Consider the following 25,422-nt stretch of genomic DNA (forward strand, 5'->3'; position numbering starts at 1 on the left):
CTAGTAATTTAGCTCTTTAAAGGACCCAGTCTCACAATATTAAGCAGATAGTCCTCATTCAAGCAACTAATCCCAGCAAGAAAACAGGCACTGCTATACAGGTAAAGCTTTGGAGGATATGGTCCTAAAGGCATAATACCTTTTAGAGTTAAGCAGTATAAATCAGGGCATCTCCACAGACATGAACCATGTTACAACAATTAAAATAAAAGGGGAACAAGCACTTGTACATCCTGTCTTTCCAAATCTTTTAAGAGGATCCCATTTCTGAACCTGCTCCAACTACCCCAGAACCTCACACAAATATAAGCTGTTGCACCAGTCTTTACTTTGTCCCATTCTGTGCAGATTGACTCCATTTTTTGCATAGAGGGACAAATTCCACAGAGAAACAAAGTTTGCCAGAAGGACAGATTTCTTTCGAACCTCAGATGGACAGGAAGAAGTGGCGCTTTAGTGTGCCTCTAATTACAGCCACCATGACAGTTCATATGTGCAGCGATAAAAATAACCATAAACCTACCTAATCATTACAGTAAGGCAAACAACTCCTCTCTGTATCATCATACACAGGTACTGGAGTTGCTAATAAACCAGGAAGAGCACTGAGGCACCGGAGGAGCATCTTTCCTATCTCCACAGTTTCTTAAACAACTTTAGAGGCATATTTTTATTAAGTATATGCAAGGCAGATGATCTTAAACCTCAAAAAGAGTCTGTATAATAATTGTGTGTTCTTCTAATGCTCTCCAAAGACCTATTCAGAGTCCATTCTGAAAGACAATAATATATCAAGAACTTCTGCAAACTTCCTCCTAATGAACACATGCCAATTTGAGACCAAGAATTTTGGTCTCGGAGGACAAAATAACCACTGCTCTTAGTCTCTGGGTGTTTTGCTACTTTATTTCAGAGTGATTCAAAATCTAATTAAATTTCTAAACTCTAATGAAATTACAGAAGAAAAATCATTTAGGATTATATTATATACAATTACTCACAGCTGAAAATTACAGTTAGCCCCTATCACCAGGATATGGTCTCCAGAGAAATCCTTGTTATTCATATAACATATAAATCTGACACTACTCCCACTATTTACAGGTCGAAGGTAAAAGCAGAATTAATTAAACATATATATCCTGCCCAGTGGCCAGATGGTGGGGAGTGGGTAATGGAGGGAAGGCTGATAATGATGACTATGCATGAAGCTACATTTCCCAGTTTGGTCAAGAATCAGAATAAAACCTCCTACAAAGTAGGAGTTTATGAAGCCTGGCTTATTCTGATCACTGCTCTTCCTCAGTGATGGTATGCTGTGAATGAGCATAGTGAAGATCCATAGTCAACAGTGCACAGTCAGCTAGCTGAGCCGCCTCAAGCATTTTGGGAAGAAATAGTAACAGAATAAACCAAGCAGCTTTAGAGAGTTCAGCCAAATACTCAGATATTTAAATGCTTAGTTGCTTCTCTGAAGCACGAGAACCCCCTGAGACCACAGAGTTGAGACAGGGAAAAAAAAAAAAAAAAAAAAAAAGAGTTGACATTCATGTTATTGCTTCCAACACAGGTTCTCAGGAACCTTGGAGCATGGATTCATTTGCCTATGAATCACATGAGATATGAAAGCACTGGGGTTTCTTACAGGAAGCCTAATATCTTTTCCCCCCAGCTGGTCCAGAGATTTTTTTTTTTTGGCATTTTCAATTCTGACATTGGAACAGTGAAAGAGAAGCAACAAATTATACATATTATATATATATAATGGGTCAAAGCATTAACAAATACTTTGTCACATCTATCACATTCCATCAGTTCTACCTGTGCTCCATATAGCAAAATGACCCTGAAATTAAGGTCACCTTGGAGGGTTGATAGGTCTTTATTTGTATTTTATTGCTCCAAGAGCCTTACTTGCAGGATAACACCCTATTTTGCTTATTCCTCAAAAAAAAAAAAAAAAAAAAAAAAAAAAAAAAAAAGTTTTCACTCACAGCTTGTCAGAGCAACTAAACTTTTGTGAACAGCTTGCTCGTCAGTAGCCATTTTTCAGTCAAGATGGCCATACACATGCAGTCACCAACAACCTTTAAGGTCTACAATGGTCCCATTTAAAATAGGCTTCTGGAAGGATGACTTTACAGCTATAATTTACTCAACAAGACATGTTTCATCCAGCCTTAAGATGCAAGATTCTTTGGAGACCAGATTGCTCATACATGCCCTTGCCAACAGGAGGAGAAAGAAGTACACAAGAGTTTTTTCTCATAAAACTTCTCATTTGGAATGTGTGTAAGATTATTTTGACTGGAATATATAAGCATCTACATGAGATGAAGATACCGAGCAGCAAAGGGCTCTTTAAAGGTGGAAGGCACATCAAGAGCCAACAAGTAAATGTGAAACAGGGACCCTCCAGAGGCCTCTACTGCATAAATGGGGCTCACATTCTCAAGTTTACCGTCCCTGATGGATGGACCTGAAATGATTTGGGAGGGAGGGATTCATTTAGGGAGAAGCATTAATATTTACTTATATGTTTTGCTGTCATTTAATTTTAAAACAGGTGAACCTGTTTGAAAGTGAATTTTCCTGAAGAACAGAAAAATCTGTTTTTCGCTCTGGTCCAAACAATGAGCCTGACTCTTATTAGAGCCATCATTTGCCAGTAAGGTCCTGCTTTTTAAAAAACCTCCTACTAAGTCTGGACATTTCTCTAAGGTAGAAGTTGGAAAACGTGGCTTTCTTTTCCAGGGACTGGCTTGCAATGGTTTGGCAGTCCATGGCGAGTTTCTTTCAATGTCCTCCTGAAAGGACTAGTTGTGATAAGGAAGTGTTTAGCCAAGTACTCCTTCTTGTAATTGAGAAATGCCACTCGTATCTCTCTAGATACAGGAGACTTCAGCAGAGACCAATTCACTAAAGTAGGGCTTTTTCAACTTTGTAAAAACAAACGCTGGCATTTAAAGTTATATCTATAAAAAATAGCTAAATAGCTGACTGTTGGCTGTCCATCTCCACAGAACACTTTTGAGCACGGAGTTTATTTCTACATTGAACTTAACTTAAACCCAAAAAAGGGAACTGCTGTTTGCAGAGCAACTACTCAGGATGTGACTGTTGTTTCCTAATATAGCCACGTGACCTGGCTTTTTTTTTTTTTTTTTTTTTTAAAAGACACTGCAAAAGAGCTAAATCCAGAGAACTTCAGTGAAATCACTCCATTGCCAAAACCTCAAAATGATCTCACTAACAAGCTGGATATCAGTCCTAACAACATTTCTTCTTTTCTTACGTAAGTGATCTATTTTATTGCTTTTCCATTTTATTGCTTTCCATCTATTTAGAGGACTTACTTTTTTGATCTCCTGAAGTTGGTGAAATTATTTATTTCTCAGTCAGATTGCATGTATGTTGTTTTAAACTTTATTTTGAACACCGTTCCTTGGAGAAGGAACATTTGTTGAGACAGTGGGGTATTCTGCTGAGCTTTCTAGCCAGTATTTCTTAGCTTTAGTGCTAAAAGACCAGCTCTGTGCAGTCCAAAAGACACCATGAAGTTAAATATCTGCATCTTTACTGGTGAGATGGCAAAGGCTGCTGAGCATCCTCTTTGGCACTGTGTGGGAAATACTACTTTGGTACAGCATAAGGAAAATGTTGGTCTGCATGTCACTTTTGGTTTCCGTGACTCTCACCTAGATGCTCTTGACTCAAGCTGCTTTTAATGCTTCCTGTCAGCCCAAAGCAGGGCTTTCTCATCTGCACAACTTGCCTCTTACTTCACGGTTACTCACCTCCAGTTCACGCAGGGAATGAGTGGGACACACAGACAGCAAGGGCCAGCAGGAGTCATATTAACATGGGGACTGAAGGAGAGAACAGACGTGGCAGTAGATGCAAACACAGGAGTTTTACATCCGTTACTGTGGTCTCTGAGAGGTTAGGTAATGGGGGCACCCTCTGGTGGTAAGAACCTAATTTTTACCAAATGGACAGCTCCCACACCGCCCTATTTCATGCAAAAATTCATAGAAAATCCTTGTTTATTTTTAGGGAATTGCACAAGGGCAGTTTGCCCCACCTGAGGCAGGTAGACCAGCTGTTCCAGCTTGCATCTACTGGATATTTGCTCCTGTCTTGGCTTCTGAAAGCCAAGCTCTCTGTAGGTCTACAGCAGTGCTCTATCCTCTTTACCCTGCTGTCTTTGAGAAGGACAAAAGGACCCTAACAGGTCCTTGTCTTCCCCCTCACAAAGTATACATGGAAATTTATTTGTCCCTCTCTCTCTCCTTCTCTTGGTATGTCAAGACCTCTGCACCTTTCCATAGGCACTTCCAACAGTCCAGAGGAGTGGAGACTGTTCCCCACACAGGACAGGGACATGGGTAACCAGCTCCAGTTATTACAGATGCGAAGAGAAAGTCAGCAACAATTGCACGCTAGGTCCTGATTCTTGTTATTGCATAGGGAATGAATAGCACAAGTCCCATTAATGCAATAGCATTTGCCCAGAGCAAACAGATGGATGCAAACTGAAGAGCAGCAAGACATGTTCTACAGCAAAGGCATTTGCAAAGAAAACAAGCAAACTGCACTAACATAGCCTGTAAGTGTCACATCAAAAGGTTCAAGCAATGCCAAATCTGTGGACTTTTGATGAAGGAGAGCCTGGCAATCAACAGAGCTCAACAAATTCCTGTCTCCATGTGGGAGTGACTCCTATCCTCATATATTACTACAGAGAAGGATTTTGCCTTTAATTTGATGACTTAAAAAGGACCCCATTTACCTGAATGCTAACACTGCCTATCTTACAAAAAACTTATGAGTAGCTGAGGATTTTGCTGCACTAAATACTGACCAAAAAACCTTTCCTTTTTCTAATGACGACTTTCAGGAATGGTTTCCAACAGAATCATTTCCTGTAACCTCTTTATTATCATTGGCACTCCATATTTGACTCTTGAGTTGCCCAAATACTCACTGTCAGCCATCTCCTTTTTCCACCTTGCCTCTGGGCTTCCCAGATATTTGCTTCTTTCCCCATCTACTGCCCCCAAGACAAATGGCACAGAACCCCTGGCTACTGCAATGCCACAAGACCTGCCACTGTCTGCTGTAATGAGAGGGCAGAGGGAGAAATCTGAGAAAATGAAGGGGGAAAAAATATATTTTTATACATATAAATGTACATATTTTATATGTATATATGTACCAGAGAGAAGGCAGAAGAAAAGGGACTAAGGTAAGTGCTGAGCACTGACAAACACAAGGTACGCATGTCGCTTTATCTCTGCAGGTCAGGGCTAGGAATTGTTCACAACGCTTTTTAAATAAGACGGGGAAAGTGAGCTATTCCTGCTCCCTGCAGAGCTGAGCCTATACCTAAGATGTACTCCATACCACATTTCTCATTGTCTTGACCCAAGGACAGGGCCCCGCATTAACACACTTACACAGCACGAGGCGCAAGCAGAGCAGGACACTCCTCAGTGCAGCAGTTCCTGGTGCAGGATACTTAGCTCAGAAGCTATTTTCCATATAACCCTTCTCTGTACACAGAGGGCCTGAGGCGGACTAGGGCTGCTCAGGGATTCACAAAAACTACAGACCAAGTACTCTCAGTCTAGTCACAGCCTAACGTATTTACATACCTGCTGATCATCCGCTCAGCTGCTCCTGCCTTGGGGGAGGTACCCACACTGGCAGAGGATTGCGGTGGGCCCAGAGGAGCAAACGCTTCCTCAGCTGCACACTTGGATCCAATACACCTGACAAAGCCTGATTCCTCAGGCATGCTGTCATGGAAAATTTACATTTACTCTTTCCCTGTTCTCTTGCTGACTCTAATGTGAGACCTGGCAGCTCATCTCTCTGCCAGTGACGCGCATGGAAAACATTTCCCAGGCCAGGTGGAGGCACACCCTGGCACTGACAGCCCTTAAGCGCCCTGACTGGCCTCACCTGGGGTCTCCCTACCTGGGGCAGGGACTGATGGCCCCAGGCTGGCCTGAGATGGGGCCAGGGCCACCAAATCCTATTAGTGCCTTCGGGCCCTGACAAATTCACAGAAAAACTCACCCCACGGGTGGAGGGCCCGAAGCCCTGCAATGCCAGCCGGACGCGCCAGGGTGCCGTCACCGCTCTCGGCCCTGTCTTCACCAGGCAGCCCGGTTCAGATACGTACCAAGGCTCCTTGTTAATCCCCAATACACACAGCAAGGACAACGCCATCCCTTTGCGCTACTGTGCAAACTGTGTGTTACGCGTGAGTCAGGCATACTGGAGAGGTGAGAAAGCACCATCAGTTGCCTCGGGACTGTTCAAAAATAATCCACAAGTCACTCAAATACCAATATCGAATTCATCTGCAAAATTCTTTGACCCAGAAGCAAATATTCTCCAAATTCAGAGAGTTTATTTAGGAGGTAGGATTTAGTCTAAACCCAGTATACAGAGAAAAGAGCCAGTCAGAAAGCTGGAACAGGGGTAGGAGTGCTAAGGATATTAGCCATCATTTGTAATGGCCCTGTGCTGTGATGCTTGTATATCTCCCCAAGAGATCTAAACTGAAGATGTGGTCTAGATTAAACAGTGACATGTGTGTCCTATCTCTGACCACGTCCATCCTCTTCTTTCCACCTAAGGAGAAAACAAAACAAACAGAAGCTGGCTATTCAACACTCAGTCCTCAGAAGCAATTGGTATTTAAGCAGCATGCAGTATATGGTATTAAACCTTAATTAAAACCATATTGAAACTATGAATTGAAAACATTCTCTCTACTCTTGTGGGCTTCCAGAGATTTTCCTCCCTTCCTTTTTAAAAAGAAACTAATGATTAAATCCCAATATATTAAACTGACCTACATAAAATATTCCATGTAAAATATTATTTCTGCCATAAAACACATAATCTGTCACTGGTTTAATTCCATTAGAAAGCATACATTAAGGTCTATGTATTATGATCATTAGGATAATAAAAGTAATACAATATCACTTTTATTATGTTTGAATTTAAAACATTCTTCATATGAGCACAAAGAATAATTAAGGGGATGGAAGAAAGAGTATTTTTTAAAATTTATAATGAAATAAATTCATAGGCAATAGCTAAGAAACCGTTTTTTAATCTGGAAAATCCGGAGCTATGCTTCCACACCCACTGTGTAGTCTTAGACTTTTTTATTATTTCCTTTTCTTGTAACTTTGATTTTGATCCTGTAGAGTAGTCAGCTCTTGGGATCATATCTGTGATTGGATTCCCCTCCCTCATGCTCCAGATTCCCATCTCTGAGTGTCATGTGATGGAATACATTTCTGCTTGTATAAAATACATTTCCAGGTATTTTGATTATGAAGAAAGTTTGGGAAAAAAAGACTTTTAGCTCAGAATTATAGATCCCAAAATACATTTGGTTTAAAACTCATGATTAGAAATGTGACTAAGGCCAGGAAATAAAAAGAAGTCTCTTCTGAGCCACCCAATATGTCAAACTTTTCTGACGTAATGGCAGAAGGCTTAGAGCCCACACTCAGTTTAAGAGAGATTTTCAGCAATCTGAAAATCAGACTCAAGATGGATTTCTGAAAGGGTACCCCAAAAAGGCTATTTTGTAGCTTTTAGGATTGAAACAGTTATGCTTTAGATTTGAAAACGATCATGTTTCTAGCATTCATATTAATGGTAAAACAAGTGAAAACATAGCCCCCCCAAAGCCTTAAGAAGACAGAATTACTTCTCAGAAAGAAGTGAAGGAGAGACAGAAGAGGGGAGCTAAGAGGGACAAAATTTGACTTACGATGTCTGACAGGCTAGCATTGGGAAAAACGGATGCATTTAAGGCTTTAAAATCCCACCTGAGCTTTAAACAGATAATACTCCTTCATAGTTCCCCACCAGAGAGTAAAAAGCATATGAAAAGATCACGTTGTCTGCAGAACACTCCTCAGGGACGGACAGGTGCAGAGCTGGCACAGCAGCACAGGAGCAGATCACCCAGCTCCAGCCAAGATAGGTTTATTAGGCTCTTGCACTGCAAAAGCGCAGCATGGGCCTTTCTCCACACTAGGGCAACAAGAGCCCTAGTGTGGAGGGACAAATTCCACCAGTGTCAATATGACACAGACTTGGATGTGGAAATTATTTCTTTGCTGTCAGCCCAGCAATCGGTGTGGGAAAGAACTTCACATTCTGCCTGAAGCATATGCAGGAGACAGCAATTTTGTAGCATGCTGTTTTAAAAAGCAGGGCCCATATCTGCATTTGAAGCCGTCTCATTCTCCAGGCACCTCATGCAGCAACACAAGTTACATCATATGAAGCTAACTGAAAAGACTGATAAAAATGTCCATGCCCATCACTGAAAAACATTTGAGCGTACATTTTCAGCAGTTTCCTACAATAAGTAGCTCTAAACTTAAACTTGAATTTCCTATCTTTTTTGACTGCTTTTTTTGTGTGGAAAATTTTGAATTGGTTTCCTTCAAAAAGTGTGTGAGCATTAATTTTTTCTTTCAAAGCCACTCCAATATGAGGGTCTGCCCACTCCAAGCAGAGGGCAGCACTGCTCAATGGCTTTGTGGGAAAGGGAAGGGCTGGGAGGGTGGCCTTCTGGTGAACTGGCACCTTGGCATGGGAGTCTCTGAAAAGGTCTCTTTCAGCCCATAACTTCTTCTTGCCTGCAAGAGGAAAAGACTCTGCCAGCAATAAACTACTTTTTGAAGACTGCAGCTACAGTACAGGCAGGATTAGGGTTCATGTTTTCTGGAGAGGGGTGCTAGGGTGTGCCACATCCTCTCAGCATATTTTACTAGCTTTACTGCATCTATAATTTTTTTCTTGGTTTGTAGCAACTTTTCAGCTTCAGGTCCCTTCTGTGCAGCTCACAGGCTTGCAGTAAGGAAACTCTAGAACGAAAACACTGCTATCACAACATAAAATTATGTTTTTCACAATTGTCCAAAAATTGGCATGCAGTGCACTCTTCCACATTCCTAGGATTTCCTCATTAACTATACTGAAAACATTCACTACTCTAGGGAGCCACAGATCTTTTTTAAGCTTTACCAGGATCAACCATTCACCTTGGAATAGCCTGATACAACACACTCAGTTTTAGACCAGGTAAAAACAGGGCATTCTATGTGATATCCTAACTGACTGCAACATTTCCATTTCAGATTTTTGGACAGCAAATGTCTATGCCTCTGGAAATTCAGAGGAGGAAATAGGTGAGTTCATGGTGAGATATTCGCTTCTAGATAGGAAGAGACATTAGGTGCAAAGAAAATATAACAAAAGTGAATGTACTTAGAATATACTTTTATGTATAGAAGATCATTTGCCCATTGTGTGTTTTTACTTTGCCTAGCACAGCAGAGTCCTTCCCTGTAGGCCCTTAAGTAGGGCCTTTAAATGACTTTTGAGTAAATATAATGAGCATAGGGATGGCAGAGGCTGGAACCGCACAGATCTTGAACAGAGGCACCCTTCGGTCTGACAGCTGAAAGTGGACCCTGGGTTGCACACAGTGATGCAGAAACACAATATGGTTTATAAGCTACACTTAAAAATTCTCCTGCTTTCTCCTAGCAAAGACTTAAGGGCAGACTAATCAGGCAGAGCAGGATGCTGAGGAGTGGGCTGTGAAGATAAAGTTGTGCACGTGTGGGTCCGGGAAGCAGGAAACACAGTTTGGGAGGATAGAGAGTGGCAAAGGAGTGGGGATGGAGCAATTCACTTTGGGGAATATGTAGAGCCCTTGCTCTGAAACTCAGCTGAGGCCTGTATGCACCAAGGGCTAAACCTGCTTATTAATTTCAAACTGCATTGAGCCCCACAGCCACCAGTTCATGTGGCAGTTTCACGGTGTGCAGGGGGTTGAGTGACTGGGGTGGTGTGTGAGTCTTCTCAGTTACCCAGTCTGGCTCTGTGTTAACAGCACCTTCTGAAGAATAGATGTGACCTTTCTTTTAAAAAAAGAAGGGGGGATCCATTTGAACTTTGGAATCTTGGTCTTATCACACCTGGAATACAAACAGCTGTATTTACTATTTAATGGTGTATATTCACTAGTTTGTTTTCAATTTTTTCAGATTTCACGTATGTTATCATAGGAGTTACTCTGGGAGCCTTTCTAGCAATTGCTTTTGTAGCAGTAATAATCTGTATGATCAGAAAACAAATGCTTGACAATGTCTTTGGAGGTAAGAAAAACATTCTCCTGATTTCTGGTCCAGAGATCTAGACCTCCTTGTGTTCTGAAACAGCAGATCTGAGCTTCACTGCTAGGAAATTTGTACGTTCTGCAACTCCAGTTTTCATATGGAGAACTGTTTTAAAAGCATCTGAGGTGCTGGAGTCCCTAGAACTGCAGATTCAAGTATTAATATAATCAGCTCAGCTCTTCAGCCTTACAAGAGAAATAGAATTCACTTCAGCTTACTGTCTGGGTATCCTTTTGAATAGTTCTTTTTTAAAACAAAATTCTATTTATTCAACATAAGTTAAAGATTCTATTGTACTTGCAGGATGGGTAAGGGGTTTGCTCACACTTCATGGCCAAATTACTATTTCTTTCCCTGATTTTGATCTTTCCCTTCTAATATGACTGTCTGACTTCAGGATATGGTACTTAATGAAGTTTCCATCAGAGTACACAGTGAAACTCTCTGTAACTTGCTAGTTGTGATTAGGTTCTCAGGTTGCCAGAGGAAAACATGTTTTTTATTTAAAACAGACGAAAGCTCTTTGATCTAGCATCATAACTGGTGGAAGCAACACCTCCCTTTGCCTCTGGACCACGGGTTTACAACCAACAGTTCTAGATTCAAACCCCAAATCTTAAAGTGAAACTGAAAAATGTCCTTCATTTCAGTGTACAGGAGTTAGTGAGAGGCAGAATTTGTCCCAGGGACCTCCGCAGAGGCAGCATTATTCAATGGTCCTACATCCTCTGCACAGAACTTCTCCCATCTGGCAGGACTCCAATGCACCTCACAAAACACTTTAAAGCAAATACTGTGACGGTTTCTTCCACTGCTGAAATACAACTGTTCTCTGTGGAATGAGGTAACACAGTAACACTCAACTGCAGTCAAGAGCTAGAAATAAAAAGCATGCCAAATACAATAGCAACAGATAGGGGTAAATGAGGAAACAGAGTACAAACCCTAACTGAGGTTTGACCAGAACATCAGAATAAACTGTTCCTTTTTGCAAGAAGAGTCCTGGGACCTTTACTAAAATCAAATCCCTGCAACCTAGGTTTTGCTTTTTGAGAGGTCTGTACTTCTGGTAACACATGAAAATTTGGATCTGAAGGAAATAATAGAACAAAATGGAGCAGCAAGGCAGTATAATGAAATATGAGGGGAAATTATCCCTACTGAAAGAAAAGGGACTATAATAGAGGAGAGAGTTAGAGGACCAAAAGCATTACTCTCTGTATGGCATTTCCATGGTGAATTTGAAAAAGCTGCTTTTCAGCTCCAGTTGCATGCAAAGTGCCAATTCTGTGCAGTCTGCCTTTAGAAAACAAAGGAATTCTCATAAATGTAGCCAGTTTCTAGCACAAAAAATGCGATAGAAATTAAACAAGGAAAATGCTGGGAGGGAACCATGCAGACAGGATGCGACAGCATAGGATTAGGAACTGTCTGGCCATCCACTGTATCCAGACACATTTGCTTCTGTGACTAGATCTGCATTAATCTTCATGTGACAAACGACAGGTGATTTCCCAGCATGCCAGAACTGTCTAACCCTACTAAGTCAGCAAAGCACCATGACACACAGCTTCAACAGCAGTCACAGACTTTTGCGCAGTAAAAAGGAGAGTAGAGTGGTCTTAACCATTAAGCTTGGTGTGAACTAGACTGCCTGAGCTCACCTGGTCCAGTACTGGAATGCAGGTCTTTTAAAGGATAATTTTGCAACTTGAACTCCTCAAGTACTTCATGAGGACACCAATGACGATGTAATGGCGCTTTCTGTAGGACAAGTGGCTGATGCTTGCTTTATTGTCACTGCACTGTGGTGCTAATGGGAGTCTGCTTCCTCCTAATTCTCATTAAGCATCTGTCCTCATAGTTTTTCCTCATGACACTCTGGGGATGTACCACACTCAAACTCAAAATAGCCAAAATATTAACAAAGTTACAGTCTTGAAAAAATTGATATCAGATATTCCAGTGGGAAGAATTAAGAAGGGCTTTAGGAAGGTTGCATGGCACCACTAATATCAAAGAGTTTGACCTCATAAAGGGTGGCTGGATCTTTACCCACTTTACTTATTGTAACTAAGTTCTCCTGGTTTCATCCTCACAACTTCTGAACAGGCTTATCACCGATCTGTTCCTGGTGTCTTAACTAACCACATTTTCCTATTCTCTCTTTAGAGTCAGATGGCAAAATGGATAGAAGGTAAGACTCCTTGCTCCTGGTGTTTTCTGAGGTGTAGTGGAACATACAAACTGCAATGTTTAATTGCTCTCTCTCTTTATGCATAATGCTTACCCACAACTGTGATTTCCATGGTATATAACATATACGCAAGATTCTGGAGAACCATGATACCTAGTGTAGCTACTGGAGCTGCATGGAAAAAGCAAGTTCCATATAACAGAGGATTTTGACATTTCAGAATTAGGAAAGAAATCTCAGCAGGCTGAGATTCTTTATAAAAAGAAAATCCCTTGAACACTTTTGATTTTGATGTTTTAGTTTGTGCTAAATATTATAATAGCAAGCTCACAAAAAACATTTTTGAGGGCTGCAAGCCAAAGGCCTTGTTTCAAAGGTGCTGAAGCTGGACCTTCTTTGATATTGCTAGAACTTTTCAACATTTTCTTCGAAACAAAGTTTTGACTATATTGACACATTTGACTATATTGACACTTTAGATTTCAACAAAAATGTGTAATTCAGATCAAATGGCTTCACCAAAATTTTCCCAAACACTGTGACTAGATCTCAGTTCTGGGAACTGCCTTTAACTGACCTTATAGAGCAAGGCCATGCAGCGGTCATTCCTGCTGGAAGGGATGCATTTTTGCCCTTCACCTTCCTCCCTCCTACCCAGGCATGGTGAGATCCCCCTCCACAGGCACAAGAGGCAGTGCTAGACTGCCTAGACAATTGCTGCTCCTCATCTCCTCTGAGGAGCAGGCAGTAGGGTGGAGATGTACAGAGGGGTCTGCAAGTTGTCCTTTGGATCATGGTAATTCACATGTATAGATATGTTCTGCTTCCCTGTAGGATATTTTATAAATGAGTAAAAAAGTAAGGAATTAATCAGCATTCTCATGAACTGAAGGCAACAGCTGTACTCAATGACCTGAAAAAAGGCTCTTGGCCTCTCTGGGGGAGGTGGACAGAAGCACTAATAGGCTTGTTCCCATCAGGGTCATTCTCCATAGAGGCTAAACAACATACGTAAACACTCAGCTGAAGATCAAAACAAGAGCTCTCTTTACAGCAAGTACTTCAGTGTTTTGCCTAACAGAGAAGGGCCCCAGCCATGGAGCATCTGTCATTTTCCCAGGGAGACTGTTCCACAGCCTAACACAGCTAACTCTCACAAAATGTTTTCTTTTAGTAACACATTGCGTTCAGTCTGTTCTCTTACAAAACACTCAAGTTTTCTGTGTATCAACCTACAATAAATTAGGACTTTCATGTGGCCAGAAGAAAGAAAAGACATATTTATACAATGCCCAGTAAGCTATTTCTGATGTATTAAGGAGCATATAAACACAGAAAGGAACAAAAACAACAACAAAAAAGACTAAAACAGAAAACTCAGAGATTAGAGTCCAGAGGGAAAAGGTCATAAAGGGAATAGAGGGACAAAGACAAGAAGAGACATAGAAGAAAGTGGATTTACCATCTGTATTTCATCCAGGCTTCCTGCTATGATCTATGAAACTGTCCCAGATTGGACTTTGCTTTTCTACCCCCCATGCTGTTTATTACGTGTGATATTTTCCATTACAGACATTCTGAGTATCTGTCATATCACCAACACAACACAACACACACAAACTCTTTCACTCAGAACCACCACCACAGGCAAAGGAGAGAAACTGCAATCCCACAATGTTTTGGGGCAAAACTATGTATGCTATTTTTTTTTTCTAAGTGGAAGACAATTCGAAATCCAACACCTCTTCTTTAATCAGTTGTACTTTTCAATTCTACTGTGACAGTGAGTAGTTTACTGACAAATCTTTGTTCTTGTTTACCTCAAGACATCTATGTATTACTCCTTGGTGAATCATTAAGGGATTCTGTAGTACAGATGCTAATCTGAGGAAACAATACAGCCTTCTACTGATTTTGAGGAAAACTGACGCTGACAGTAGAAATGTTACCAGGCCCATAGAAAATGAATTAAAAAAATGTGGCTATATCTTAATCCATAGCAGGTTGGTTTGTAGTAAAAAAAAGAAGTGAATGTGTGATCTAATCTTCAGTAACCAAAAAATACACAGTCAATTCTTGTTTATCTGCTATAATAATGGGGTGGTTTAACCCTGATAAAGCAACACCACAGATGATGCAAACACATTAATTAGGATCTAAGAACTTACAAAGAGGGTATAATCGGGAAGGTTAATGATAATACTGACCATGAAGTGCAGATATCCTTGAGATAGCATCAGTTTTAGCATGGAAGTACATATGGTGTACTGTTTTATAAACAAAGCAATACTGTTTCACATCTCAGATAGCTGATGCAGAACGAGCTTCGTTGTTTTTGCATCATCATTCGTCTGTTCTGCAACCCAAGCAATCTACTCACAGAAAATGAAGGGGAGATAAAGCATGCAGGACCCCATGTAGTATTTCATCTTTTCTCCTAGCCCTCCTCAGAGCAGGACCTTTCCATATGGTAAAATTTGTGTTGCCATTATACTGGCCTATACCTGATTGGAATATCTTAAAGGTAGGAACTGGACCTTTAGAGTACAGGTAATAGCTGGAGTATGTGATAACTTTCCACGGGACTCTCAACGATGTCAGCATCTTGTCTTTGTAGGACCAAATTTGACACAAAGATATGGTCATATATGCTATGTTTTGGGTACTAACAGTCTTAATCTAACTTGTTGAGGATGTTTGTACATCTCTCAAAGGAGAGATGGGAAGTAGCCATTCTTCTTAAAATAACAAACAAACAAAAAAATCCCCAAACCAAACCCACTGATTCTCTGGAAACAGCATTGAAGTATTAATTGTACTGAGCATTACAATTGCTGCAGTATTACAAGTACTGAGGAGTCTCCTCAAGAACATCCAAGCTGTGCGTTCATTTTTGTCTGATTTATTCTTCCCCATAGGCCAGGGGAATAGTTTCCCATTTATTGAGGACACTGGAGAGACAAGTGATAATTAGGTCTAAACCGATTTTAACTACTTGCTTCAATTCTCTGGAGATTCTAATTCATAGCAATTTTAGGCCAGTGGCTAGTTCTGGAAATCCTTTGATGAAGCAAAGTCCACCATCTGAAATTACCCAGTCTTAGACTTACACCAGCCAATCATACAGGTAAATGAATACCTGAATCCTTCAGTGATATCTAATAATCAAGATATCACCCCTTTAGGACTGAAGAGCAGAACTAGCATATCATCTGCAGACAGTTTTCTGCTCAACTAGTGATAGTTATTAGTGTTTGTTCAGAAGAAAAGCTTAATCCAACTGATAAAGCACTCACTGAATTCATGTTCAGCCAAATTTTGCTTTAAATTCCACCCCATAATTCCCACAAGTGTCTCAAGCCTCCCAATAATTTCTCTCCCTAGCTGAGACGTATGCTGAGTGGGTGTCACCCAGCACAGCACCATCACAGTCAGTGGAGTCACACAGACTCATACCAGTGAAAGGCCTCGATGCAGACAATCTTCACTTGTGTTAGAATCCTGATTAGCTGATATTGAACCTAACCAGCATATGGTAAGATCATGTTTACACTTAAATCAGGAAACATTCTGATCAGTCGCCACCTTGATGGTTTCCAAAATATTTAAAAGAGAAGTGTTTCTAGCCCTACATGACATTGGCAGCTCACTGTGAAGTAATTAACAGCATTTACCACTTTATTTACTCAGGTATATAACATTATGATTTAAACAATCAATTCATAATGGGATGCCCTTAAACTCAATGGGGTATTTACTAATACTTGAGAAGAGTAAGAGGTTTGAGGCAGGCTACTGTCAGCTAACAAAACAGTAATTTAGATGTCAACTGACAATTATTTAATGTCCTTTTTTTTTAATTAATAGCTCATGTCAGTCTCAAATGCCATCTTGGTGTAAGCTTGGTAAATTATAATGCCTAAATTTCATGCAAGTTTAATGTATTAATAAAAATGTCTGGGCACATTTAATGTTAGCAATATTTTGAGTTAACTACAGTGCATGGCAGCCAGATTTATTTTGACAGAAGGAGACAAAGAAAGAGGCATACAGAGACAGGGAGAAGTATGGAGAGACAGGGACATAGAAGTTTCCTAAAAAGGAAAAGGTACATATTTTAAACCTGCTGCAATAGCAAAAAAGAATCTGTTGCCTGAAAGCATCTTGAGCAACAACAAATACCAAAATTGCCCATGCAGCTTGCTGGGTTCCCCAGTCACCCATGTAAAACACTCGGCATGAGATCAGGTTTTAAGTACAATACACAAGTCATTTTGATATTTGAGGGAGGCGAGAAGGAGCTTGGGAGCTGCATAGCCCAGGTGCCAAGAATATCAATGATTTTCCTTTGCTACCCATAGCATCTAGATATTCTTTTGTGTTTTCCCACTAGACTTCTTCCAAGGGACTGACTTCTCTTTCTTTTGCTAGACTATGCTGGTGAAACACAGGGTACTCTTGTGAGTCAGAGCTTCTTTAGACAAACAGAGGAGGGCTTGGAACTAAGCTAAGTGCATCTTTTATGCTGTTTTCTGCATGGAATCACAACTGCTCAACTGCATGTCACAGTCCTTGCACCGTTCTCAATTAATGGAGAACTTCCCTTGGGTTGGAGTAGGCTGTGCCTTTTGAAAGGAAAAGACCTCTTTTTTCCTCATTCTGATCACGGAATATCTATGCATTCCAGGCATGAGCAATGCACTGATCTTGTAATACCAAAGTTTTGTAACCAAGGGTAATGCCAGTGAGTAAGTTCTAGCCTGTAACATACTTCTTAAATTATTATAATTGAAAGCGGCTTCCATGGAAGGCAAGTCTCCTTTCTCCCTATGCCCCCATGAAACAGACACAAGAGATCATTCACCAGCAACAGATAATATAATGCTGCACACGATGACATTGTGAATTCCCATGTGCGTGAGGGTTCACCGCAGCTCCCAAGAACATGCAGTGAGTTCTGGTGTGCTGCCCACAACCACTTGCATCTCCAGCATAGAGATATTTCCCTGGGAGATCAGGTCCAGAACGGCACCCTTCCTTTTAGCCAGCTCAGTTCAGCAGATGGCACATTTTAGCCTGGCCACTTCAGCGGATGGCGCATGCAATGATGGGCCTGTCATTCTCTCCCACTGAGCCTCCCTGTTTAACAAAAGTGAATGACAATTGCAGAGTGCAAGAACCATTCTGCACAAATTGAGTGGGACTCTCAGGCTACCAGCAAACTGCAAAGGGCCTTCAGTTGAACTAAGCCTGGAAACCCATGTGAAATGATAACCTTTGAGGCTAAGACAGAGTTCAAAGTCATGGCTCATTTCTTCCACCTAACCTCCCCCTCAGAAGCCAAGGAGAAACAGTCATCCCATCCTGAAAGCCTCCAGTCTCCACATTGTCTAACTCTAAAAATAGCACTATGGATTAAATAGGAGGTGAAATCATCCACTTGGAAAATATAAGCATCAGTGATGGATGACACTGCAAAGACTAGGTTTGGACAAACAAGCACAAGTTTAAATGTTGAGCTACAGTTTCTTCCAAGTAGCAGAGCTGTCTCAGCCTACGTATCTGAGGCAAGAACCTTTTTCCTAGCATTTGGCCATGCCTGGGCCTATACCCAGCTGCACTGACAGGTAGAGATAATGAACATAACAGGATCTGATCTAACAATCTCAGCACCTTCAAGCAAGTTTAGAATGAGACAGAAAGAATATCTTCCTATTTTGGAGAGGAAAGCAGTTCTTAGTTTTGTTTTGATCTACATAACCCAAACTGGTGTATAATACTGTGGTTCGCAGAAGGCACCAGCTGCCAAAGAGCAAGCCAATCAAGTAGACATAAGTCATATCACTGATATTATTAGCTGCAAATGAGAGGTATAGCTTTTCTAATCACTGGAGTTTGAACTCACAAATAAATTTAAGTGGAGACCTAGTTTTGATACAAGGGTACCTGAGAGAGTCACAAGTGGGAGTCCTTTGGAAACCAGGGCCAATATTCATGAATTCAAATCCATAAGCAAATACTCATTTAAATAAAAGAGACCTTTCCCTTAGCTGAATGTGTCACAGGTAGAACAGTGCACAAGGAAAAAGGATCAGGATTTACAACACAGTCTATGCAGGACACAGGGCTTTGAAATGCATTGCATTGACTCAGTGCATAAACTATTCACATGTAACATTAAATGTTCCCTCTCTACCCAGTGAGGGAGACTGTCTCAGACACTCTACTCTCCATTGAAATCATATCTGCTTAAGATGCAAACACATACCGCCGCTGTACTATAGGCAAGTTCACAGGCAAAAGTACTTGAAATATCAGGATGCCAAAAATACATCTGCAAACGAAATCACTTTTTATCAATTCCTAATCAGAGTAACTAAGATTTATTCTCCAGAGAAAATTTTTATACAAAAAGACTAGGAAACCATGAGTGGTATTGGTTGCTCTAACCCACGCTCTTCCAGACTCATGCAGCAGGCCAAACTGAGTTTCAGTGCTGCAGTTCCTCCCAGCAGGAGCTGCGACCAGTCCAAAGTAGCCTTCTCACACACTTTCTTAAAGCATCTGATAACAACAGAAGTGAAGCATCAAAGCGGAAAGGATTAGCAGTAACCTACATGCATGCCTGTTCTCTCTAAAATTTTAGCAATCCACAGCAATCCAGGCAGGCCAGCTTCCTGAGGGCCACTGAGTGCATCTGCCTTTGTTTTCCTAAAACGAACTTTTCTTTTTCTCCTCTCCCAGGACTACTCTTTTTAAAAAAACATGATGGTCAGTGACTTTTTCTGGGATCTGGAGAAAATCAATCATTAGATTCATCAGAATCTTTGATACATCTGGAGTCAAAGATTTTAATGTTTTCCCTTAACATCCCTCAGCTATATCCTGAATGATTTATCATGAGCTTTTCTTTTACTTGCCACTCATTTTTTTCCCAGCAACCTTTCACAAGGTCTTTCATTCTCCAACTAATATATTACACAAACACCCCAATCAACAGATCAACATACACTTTTCCTAACTTATTGCAGGTTTACAAGAAAGGGAAAGCAAAGCCAGCAAAAGCACTTAGCTTCTACACTCTAAATAACCACTGCAGAGAAGGCTTCTGCTTTGCCAAACCAATCAAAAATGGTTTCTCTGTGGCTGGCTTTGACAACAAAACTCCCTCTCTCCTTGTCACCATGACCAAACATCACAAACAAACAGCTATTTGGAGAGTGGAAGTGCAAGATAACTTGGAGAGCTGCAGAACACTTAGGTAGAAGCCCCAGAGTTTGTACTTCAGTAAGGAGCAGGTACCGCCTGCATGAGATGACTCCAGCCCTGACAATACACTGGAGCAAGCCTGATTCCTCGCTGAACAATGTAGGCATTGGTGGGTGGCTGACAGACCACAGGCTCTATTCACTGCAGCCATGATTTGGTAATACAGGTTTTCTCAGGATGCATCCTGGGAACTGAGTTCAGTCAAAAATCTTTAAAAGCTACCTAAATGCCATGCTAATACATGTCATTGCAAGTAAACGTATGTATGAACAGTCAGCAATGGCCTAAAGGACTCCACATGCATTTGTGTAAATGTAAAGAAATGAGCAAATGCCCTCAGAAATGGCTGTCTCAACTCCTTGCACAGATACATTTGCAAAAACAAAGTGTAAACATCCATTCTGTGTTGAGGCAATAACCACCTGTGGACAGAGCAGTAAACTGGCTTTTCTACCTGGTTCTGTCACTGTCCTGTCTAGCAGAACTCGTTCTTCTGACCAACCTTTGACATGTTACTTTGTCTCAGGTTACCCTTTTTGTAAAATGAAATTAATCTTTATATCCCATACTCAGAAACAAAGACACTAAAGCTTTGCACCACGCTAGGAACAAAAGGCTTTAAAGAACAGCACTAAGACAATCTGTGGGCACCTCTGGGCCTTGGTTTCTCTTAGCACCATTCCCGCATGGAGGGAAAACTTCACACACACACACACACACACACACACACACACACACACACAGGCAGTTTTATATACATACATATATATTGGCCAGACTGCTAGGGTGAAAGTAATTCATTATACCCTTTCCAGGATACAGCATACTTCACTCATGCTAGCTACCAGCCTGAAGGGCAGAGCCACGCTTCTAGCTATTTTTGCTCCTGCCTGGCCACTCTCCACATGCTCTGGGAAAGCATCTGGCCCAGGATTCCTCTGCTCTCTGGAGAGCTGGGGCTGCCTTTGCGGTTGACCTTTTCACAGCTGCCAAATGGAGAGGAATCTTTATTCCTTCCTACTCCTCTGCACAACTGTTTGAGGCTAGACTTGAATAGCTCTAAATCATTTGATTGTGAGAGTTGGTCCCAAGCTGCTGAGTCAGGAGAATGCATTCGTGGCAATATCCAGACACCTGTTGGAGGCAATTCCTTCCAGAGCCATCCTGGTCTCTGCTGGCCAGCATGCTGGTGCCACTGATTCCAGCAATAACTGAGTAACTCTACCTTTCCCTGGAGCTACTGCAAAACAGAAATGCTTCTGAAAGACTACCTACCCTCTTCACTCCTGCCAAGAGACACACAGGGTAACACCGATACCAGATGCCACTGAGCAGGTAGCCTCCCGCTCCCAAGGAGTGCCACTTTGCCATTCAGACAGAGCAGCTTCATGCTGACTTGGGCTGGTCAGGAGAAAGGAGAGGTGACAACATGGGGTTAGCTAGGAATGAAAGTGCTATCATCTCTATAAGATAAATATCTTTAAAAATAAAACAAAACAAGGCCTCCTGAAGCAAAAGACTAAGAGTGCCACAGGTCTTGACTAGAAAAAAGCGCCATCAAATCAGAGCTCCTGCATAGTCCAGCTCACAGAATTTCCTGCGTCCCATTTGAGTTTCTGGGTAAGTTCACACTAAACAAATGAAAAAGGGAATCTTTAATTTCAGATTCATTCTGAAGCTTTTTCCAGTGACTTCTCAGAAAGGAGGATTATTTATAAACCCTCTTTTAAGCTCATATATATAGTCTGTCAGATCATTTTCTTTCAATTCTATGGTCTCTTACTTCCAAGGTTTATGCTCTGAAGGACCTGTACTAGGTATCAGCAAAGCTAATTTACTAGAGCAAATGGCAAGCTGAAAGAAACGAGCAAGTATCACAGAAAGTGATGCTGACCTTTACTCTGCGGGCTGCAAAAGCTTGGGGATCCCTGAACTATTTCTAAGGGTTTATAGAAGTTAATGAGTTTAAAAGCTCTCAATATGGATGTAAATTGAGTTTAAAGCCACTTCACAGAGCCCCACAGTTTAAATGAAAGATTTGTAAGGACATGTAAAAAGAAAAAGACTGAAAATCCCTGGCTGAAAAGTAGCAAGTTGTTTTTTTTTTTTTGTCCTTAAAAAAAAAAACCTTGACACGCTGCCAAATCTGATTTACTGCAGTCATAGAAATGCTTGTGCTGTCACAGGAAAGGAGGAGGAGGGGGGTGGGAGCTGGAAACAAGAGGAGGAGTATAACTACTTCTTTAGGTGGCAATGCTGCTTTTAAAGTGTCTGTAAACTAGCGCCTTTGGGTGAGCTTTCACCCCTACCTGCAGCAGAGCTAAGTGTGAACGTTCCCAAGGATGGTGCCACCCCCAGAGCCAGTCCTGCTCTGTCCTGTCCCACCTGGAGCTTTCCCCTCCCTCCCAGCCCAGCCGCATGTTCTCATCAGGCAGCCACACAGCTCAATGGCCTTGGGAAATGGCCCTGCTGAAACTCTACATGGCATAAATAAAGATGATTTTTAGAGAAATCAGGCTATTTGAGAGCAGCCAGCACAAGGGAAGTGGTGACATTTTACAGCCAATGTGGCAGGGAAGGCTGAACCATCCTTTTCTGCAGCGGCTGACATCACTGTAAATTGTGGAACGGCAGCCTGACAATATGAGCAAGAAAGCCATTGTCTTTAAGTGACTTACATGATTACATTGGGCTTCATGGAAGAGAGCATCAGCTTCCAAAATACTCTATTTTTACTCCTTTGTACGCACAGAATTAGAGTTACTTAAGATCAGGCCAGAGGCACACAGGCGCTTGGAAGGGCAGCAACACTGAGAGACAGCAGATCTCTGCCACTTTCTCCTGCCCCAGCATAGGCAGGGGAAGGTGTCAAGTGAGCATCCTTGAACCTGCTTCATTGCCGATTCACTCTAGCTAGCTCAGATCAGCTTGCACTGGGCTAGTTCTTTCTTCCAAACTCATTCAGCAGTGGACTGGCTGCATGTCCAGTTTAAACTAGAAAAGTAAGAATCAGGTCTTAACTGTTTCTTAAGGACACTAATGGTTGGTGCAGTGAATTTCGCATTAACAGAAAATTTCAGTATAGCTTTCAAAAAAACATGTGACAAAGTTTCTCTCAGAGAAGGAAATCAGATTGAGGCAAATTACAAGAAACTTGTCCCTGCTTGCCAAATCTCCTAAGAATTCCCTTTTTAGCAAAGTCATCAGAAAACGCTTTAGTAGTATTGAAGGAAGGGAATTACGATGAATACAAATTCCCAGTTGAGTCACGAGATCTAAGGATATAAACAAGTTGAGGGCTGTAAGGCACAGAAAGGTCTTACTTCCAGGCACTGACACTAGATGGAGTAAAGCTGAATAAAAGATTCAAGAGCAGTGAAGAAAAGAAAAGAAGAAAAGTTCCTGTATTTTGCCAGCTTCTAACCTAGTGATGTTCTGAATGTTCATTTTTGATTACTGCTCCTAAAGTCATAATTAATGTCTCACTCTCTATACTTTGCAGGTCAAATATGGGATCAAGTCAGAACAGGTATGTTCCAGAGAAAGGGTGAGTCTGATGGGCAGGAAGGGTGGAGTGACAGTGTTAGGCAGACACACAGAGTCGGAGAGTATTTGCAAAGCCACATTGACCAGGATAACATAGAGAGACAAACAGAGAAAATTCAGCCAGCAATAAGGGCTGTGGGGTTACCTGAGTTCCTACAGGTGCCCAGAGCACCCCGATCTGCCTGCAGCTATACCACAGACACTCCACACGGCCTGAGGCAAGTCATTTAGGGACCTTGTTCTCCAGCTTCCCAGCTGTAAACCTGGAATACCATAACGTAAGGCCCAGGCGTATTGCAAGGCTCTCTGCTTTATGGCATGGCTGTGCTGCAATGCCGCTACCCCCACATTAGCAGCTGCTCCAAGGAGTAACCTCTTGCAGAGATGCAGCCACGGGATGGATCCAGGAGCTGCTGAGCTGCTCCCTTCCTGCGTGACAGGGCAGTACCAGGGGAGCAGGGGAAATGGTGATGCATCCTGAGTCTGTAACACTGCTGTAGGATACAAGGAGCCCTCTAGAGGTGCTTCTCTCCACTGATTACTGAGGAGTCCTAGATAAAATCTAGGCACCTACATTTTAGACAGCCGAAGTTCGATGAAGCAAATCCCTTCGTATTTCTAAAGCATTGTACAAATGTTAACTAACCTTCACAACCTTCAGAGGAAAGTAGATCAGCTACTACTGTCAGCTGCTGGCTGCTGGAGAAATGGAAACCCAGAGGCGAAACCACACAGCAAAGCCACACATGGAGGAAGCTTCAAAGAGGCAGTCAGGCTACATGACTTCCCATTTTCTCCCTCCGCAGTATGAGCAGTCCTCTGAGCAGGATGCTGCCTTAAAATGCATTGCTTGCTGCAGGTGGACTCCTATGTGATAGTGAAGAGGGCAGCTGGAAGTCACCACCATAGCCAGAATTATACTTTTGTTCTGTTAGTTCACTTAGGAAAAGCAAATACTCCAAAGATACAAAGAAACACATAGGAAAAAAAGTTAAATGGAAGGAATTTCATGAATGTAACTACAATGGCTCCAATAACAATTTTGTAGATTTTCTGTGAATTTTATCTCTCTGTCTCCCAATTCTACTTTTACAACAGTGTTATAGATCATTCCAGGCAAAAAAAAAAAAAAAAAAGAAAAGTCAGAAGTTGCTGTTAGCTTGCAATGTTTTTTTCTTTACAGAGAAGACGTCAACATATCAGGGCAAAAAAGTACAAACGATCAATAATCCTTTTGCAATCGACAGTTACCTGGTCTGAGGATCAATGGAAACCTCTTGTCCACAGGCAGGAATCTCACCAATAATAATTCCTTTGCTTGTTCTGTAACTGAAAGACTGACTGATTGATTACAGGAAGAGTTTACAGTGTATGCTAACTTCAATCATCTGCACACAAAAAGCCTGCAATCCCAAATACCATGGATATGAACAAAATGTATGAGGAAAATAGAAAAGATGAGGTCTTCTCATTAATAGGCCCTGTTTAGCCTGGTATAAGTATATGATTGATTTCTAAAATCAGTTAAATCCAGAGTAATCAAAAAGCTAGCAATACATTTCAGCAGCAGAATTCATAACCACACTTGTACTTCCAGTAAGGCAAATAATGAATGAAGTGACTCAGAAAAGCAGTCATCTGACGTCAAGCAAAACAAGATTTCTCAAGTTTTTCAGGAAAAATATTTTGTGTTGATCTAAAAATATTTCGTTTATGCTGAAGTAATATCTCTTTTTAACTTTAGGATTGGCTTCTTTTGTTTAACTTTAGGCCGTGATGCTAATTTCAGTAATTTTAAGTGAACTGGGGTCATTTAAAATAAAAAATACCACTTTGAAATAAAGTTTTAATGTTTTGGTTTTAGAACCTTGAAATCAAAACAGTTTTTTATACCCAAAATAAAAAGTTTCTGGACATCTGAAATGAAACATTTCATCTCAACATTCTACAAACAAGCTAAGCTGACATTTCCAAAATCCCCCTATCCTTATTTTTAATATAAAACAATTCACTAAATTCAATCAGAATTTGTGACTAAATCCAGTCTCCCACCCCTCCATTCTTGTTTTAGCTTTGTATATTCTGTTGAGTCTGTATTCATCAAAATTGCTTTGCCCAGTTCCAGTTACAAGCCTCTTACAGGACGAGTAACAAGAAGAAAAATGAGAGCTTTGT

General features: G+C 41.3%; 1 protein-coding gene across 1 annotated transcript; it reads left to right on the forward strand.

Moving 5' to 3' along the window:
• Positions 1–3,179: 3,179 nt before the first annotated feature.
• Positions 3,180–25,105, forward strand: TMEM273 (transmembrane protein 273). The gene is made up of 6 exons (XM_026076874.1): positions 3,180–3,295; positions 9,189–9,239; positions 10,104–10,214; positions 12,408–12,432; positions 23,204–23,230; positions 24,431–25,105. The coding sequence occupies exons 1-6, from the start codon at positions 3,241–3,243 to the stop codon at positions 24,474–24,476; spliced, it is 315 nt and encodes a 104-aa protein (XP_025932659.1). The 5' UTR covers positions 3,180–3,240; the 3' UTR covers positions 24,477–25,105.
• The last annotated feature ends 317 nt before the right edge of the window (positions 25,106–25,422 follow it).

This window comes from Apteryx rowi, unplaced genomic scaffold (genome assembly GCF_003343035.1).
Source record: "Apteryx rowi isolate R43461 unplaced genomic scaffold, aptRow1 scaffold_440, whole genome shotgun sequence".
In the NCBI taxonomy this organism is placed as follows: domain Eukaryota; kingdom Metazoa; phylum Chordata; class Aves; order Apterygiformes; family Apterygidae; genus Apteryx; species Apteryx rowi.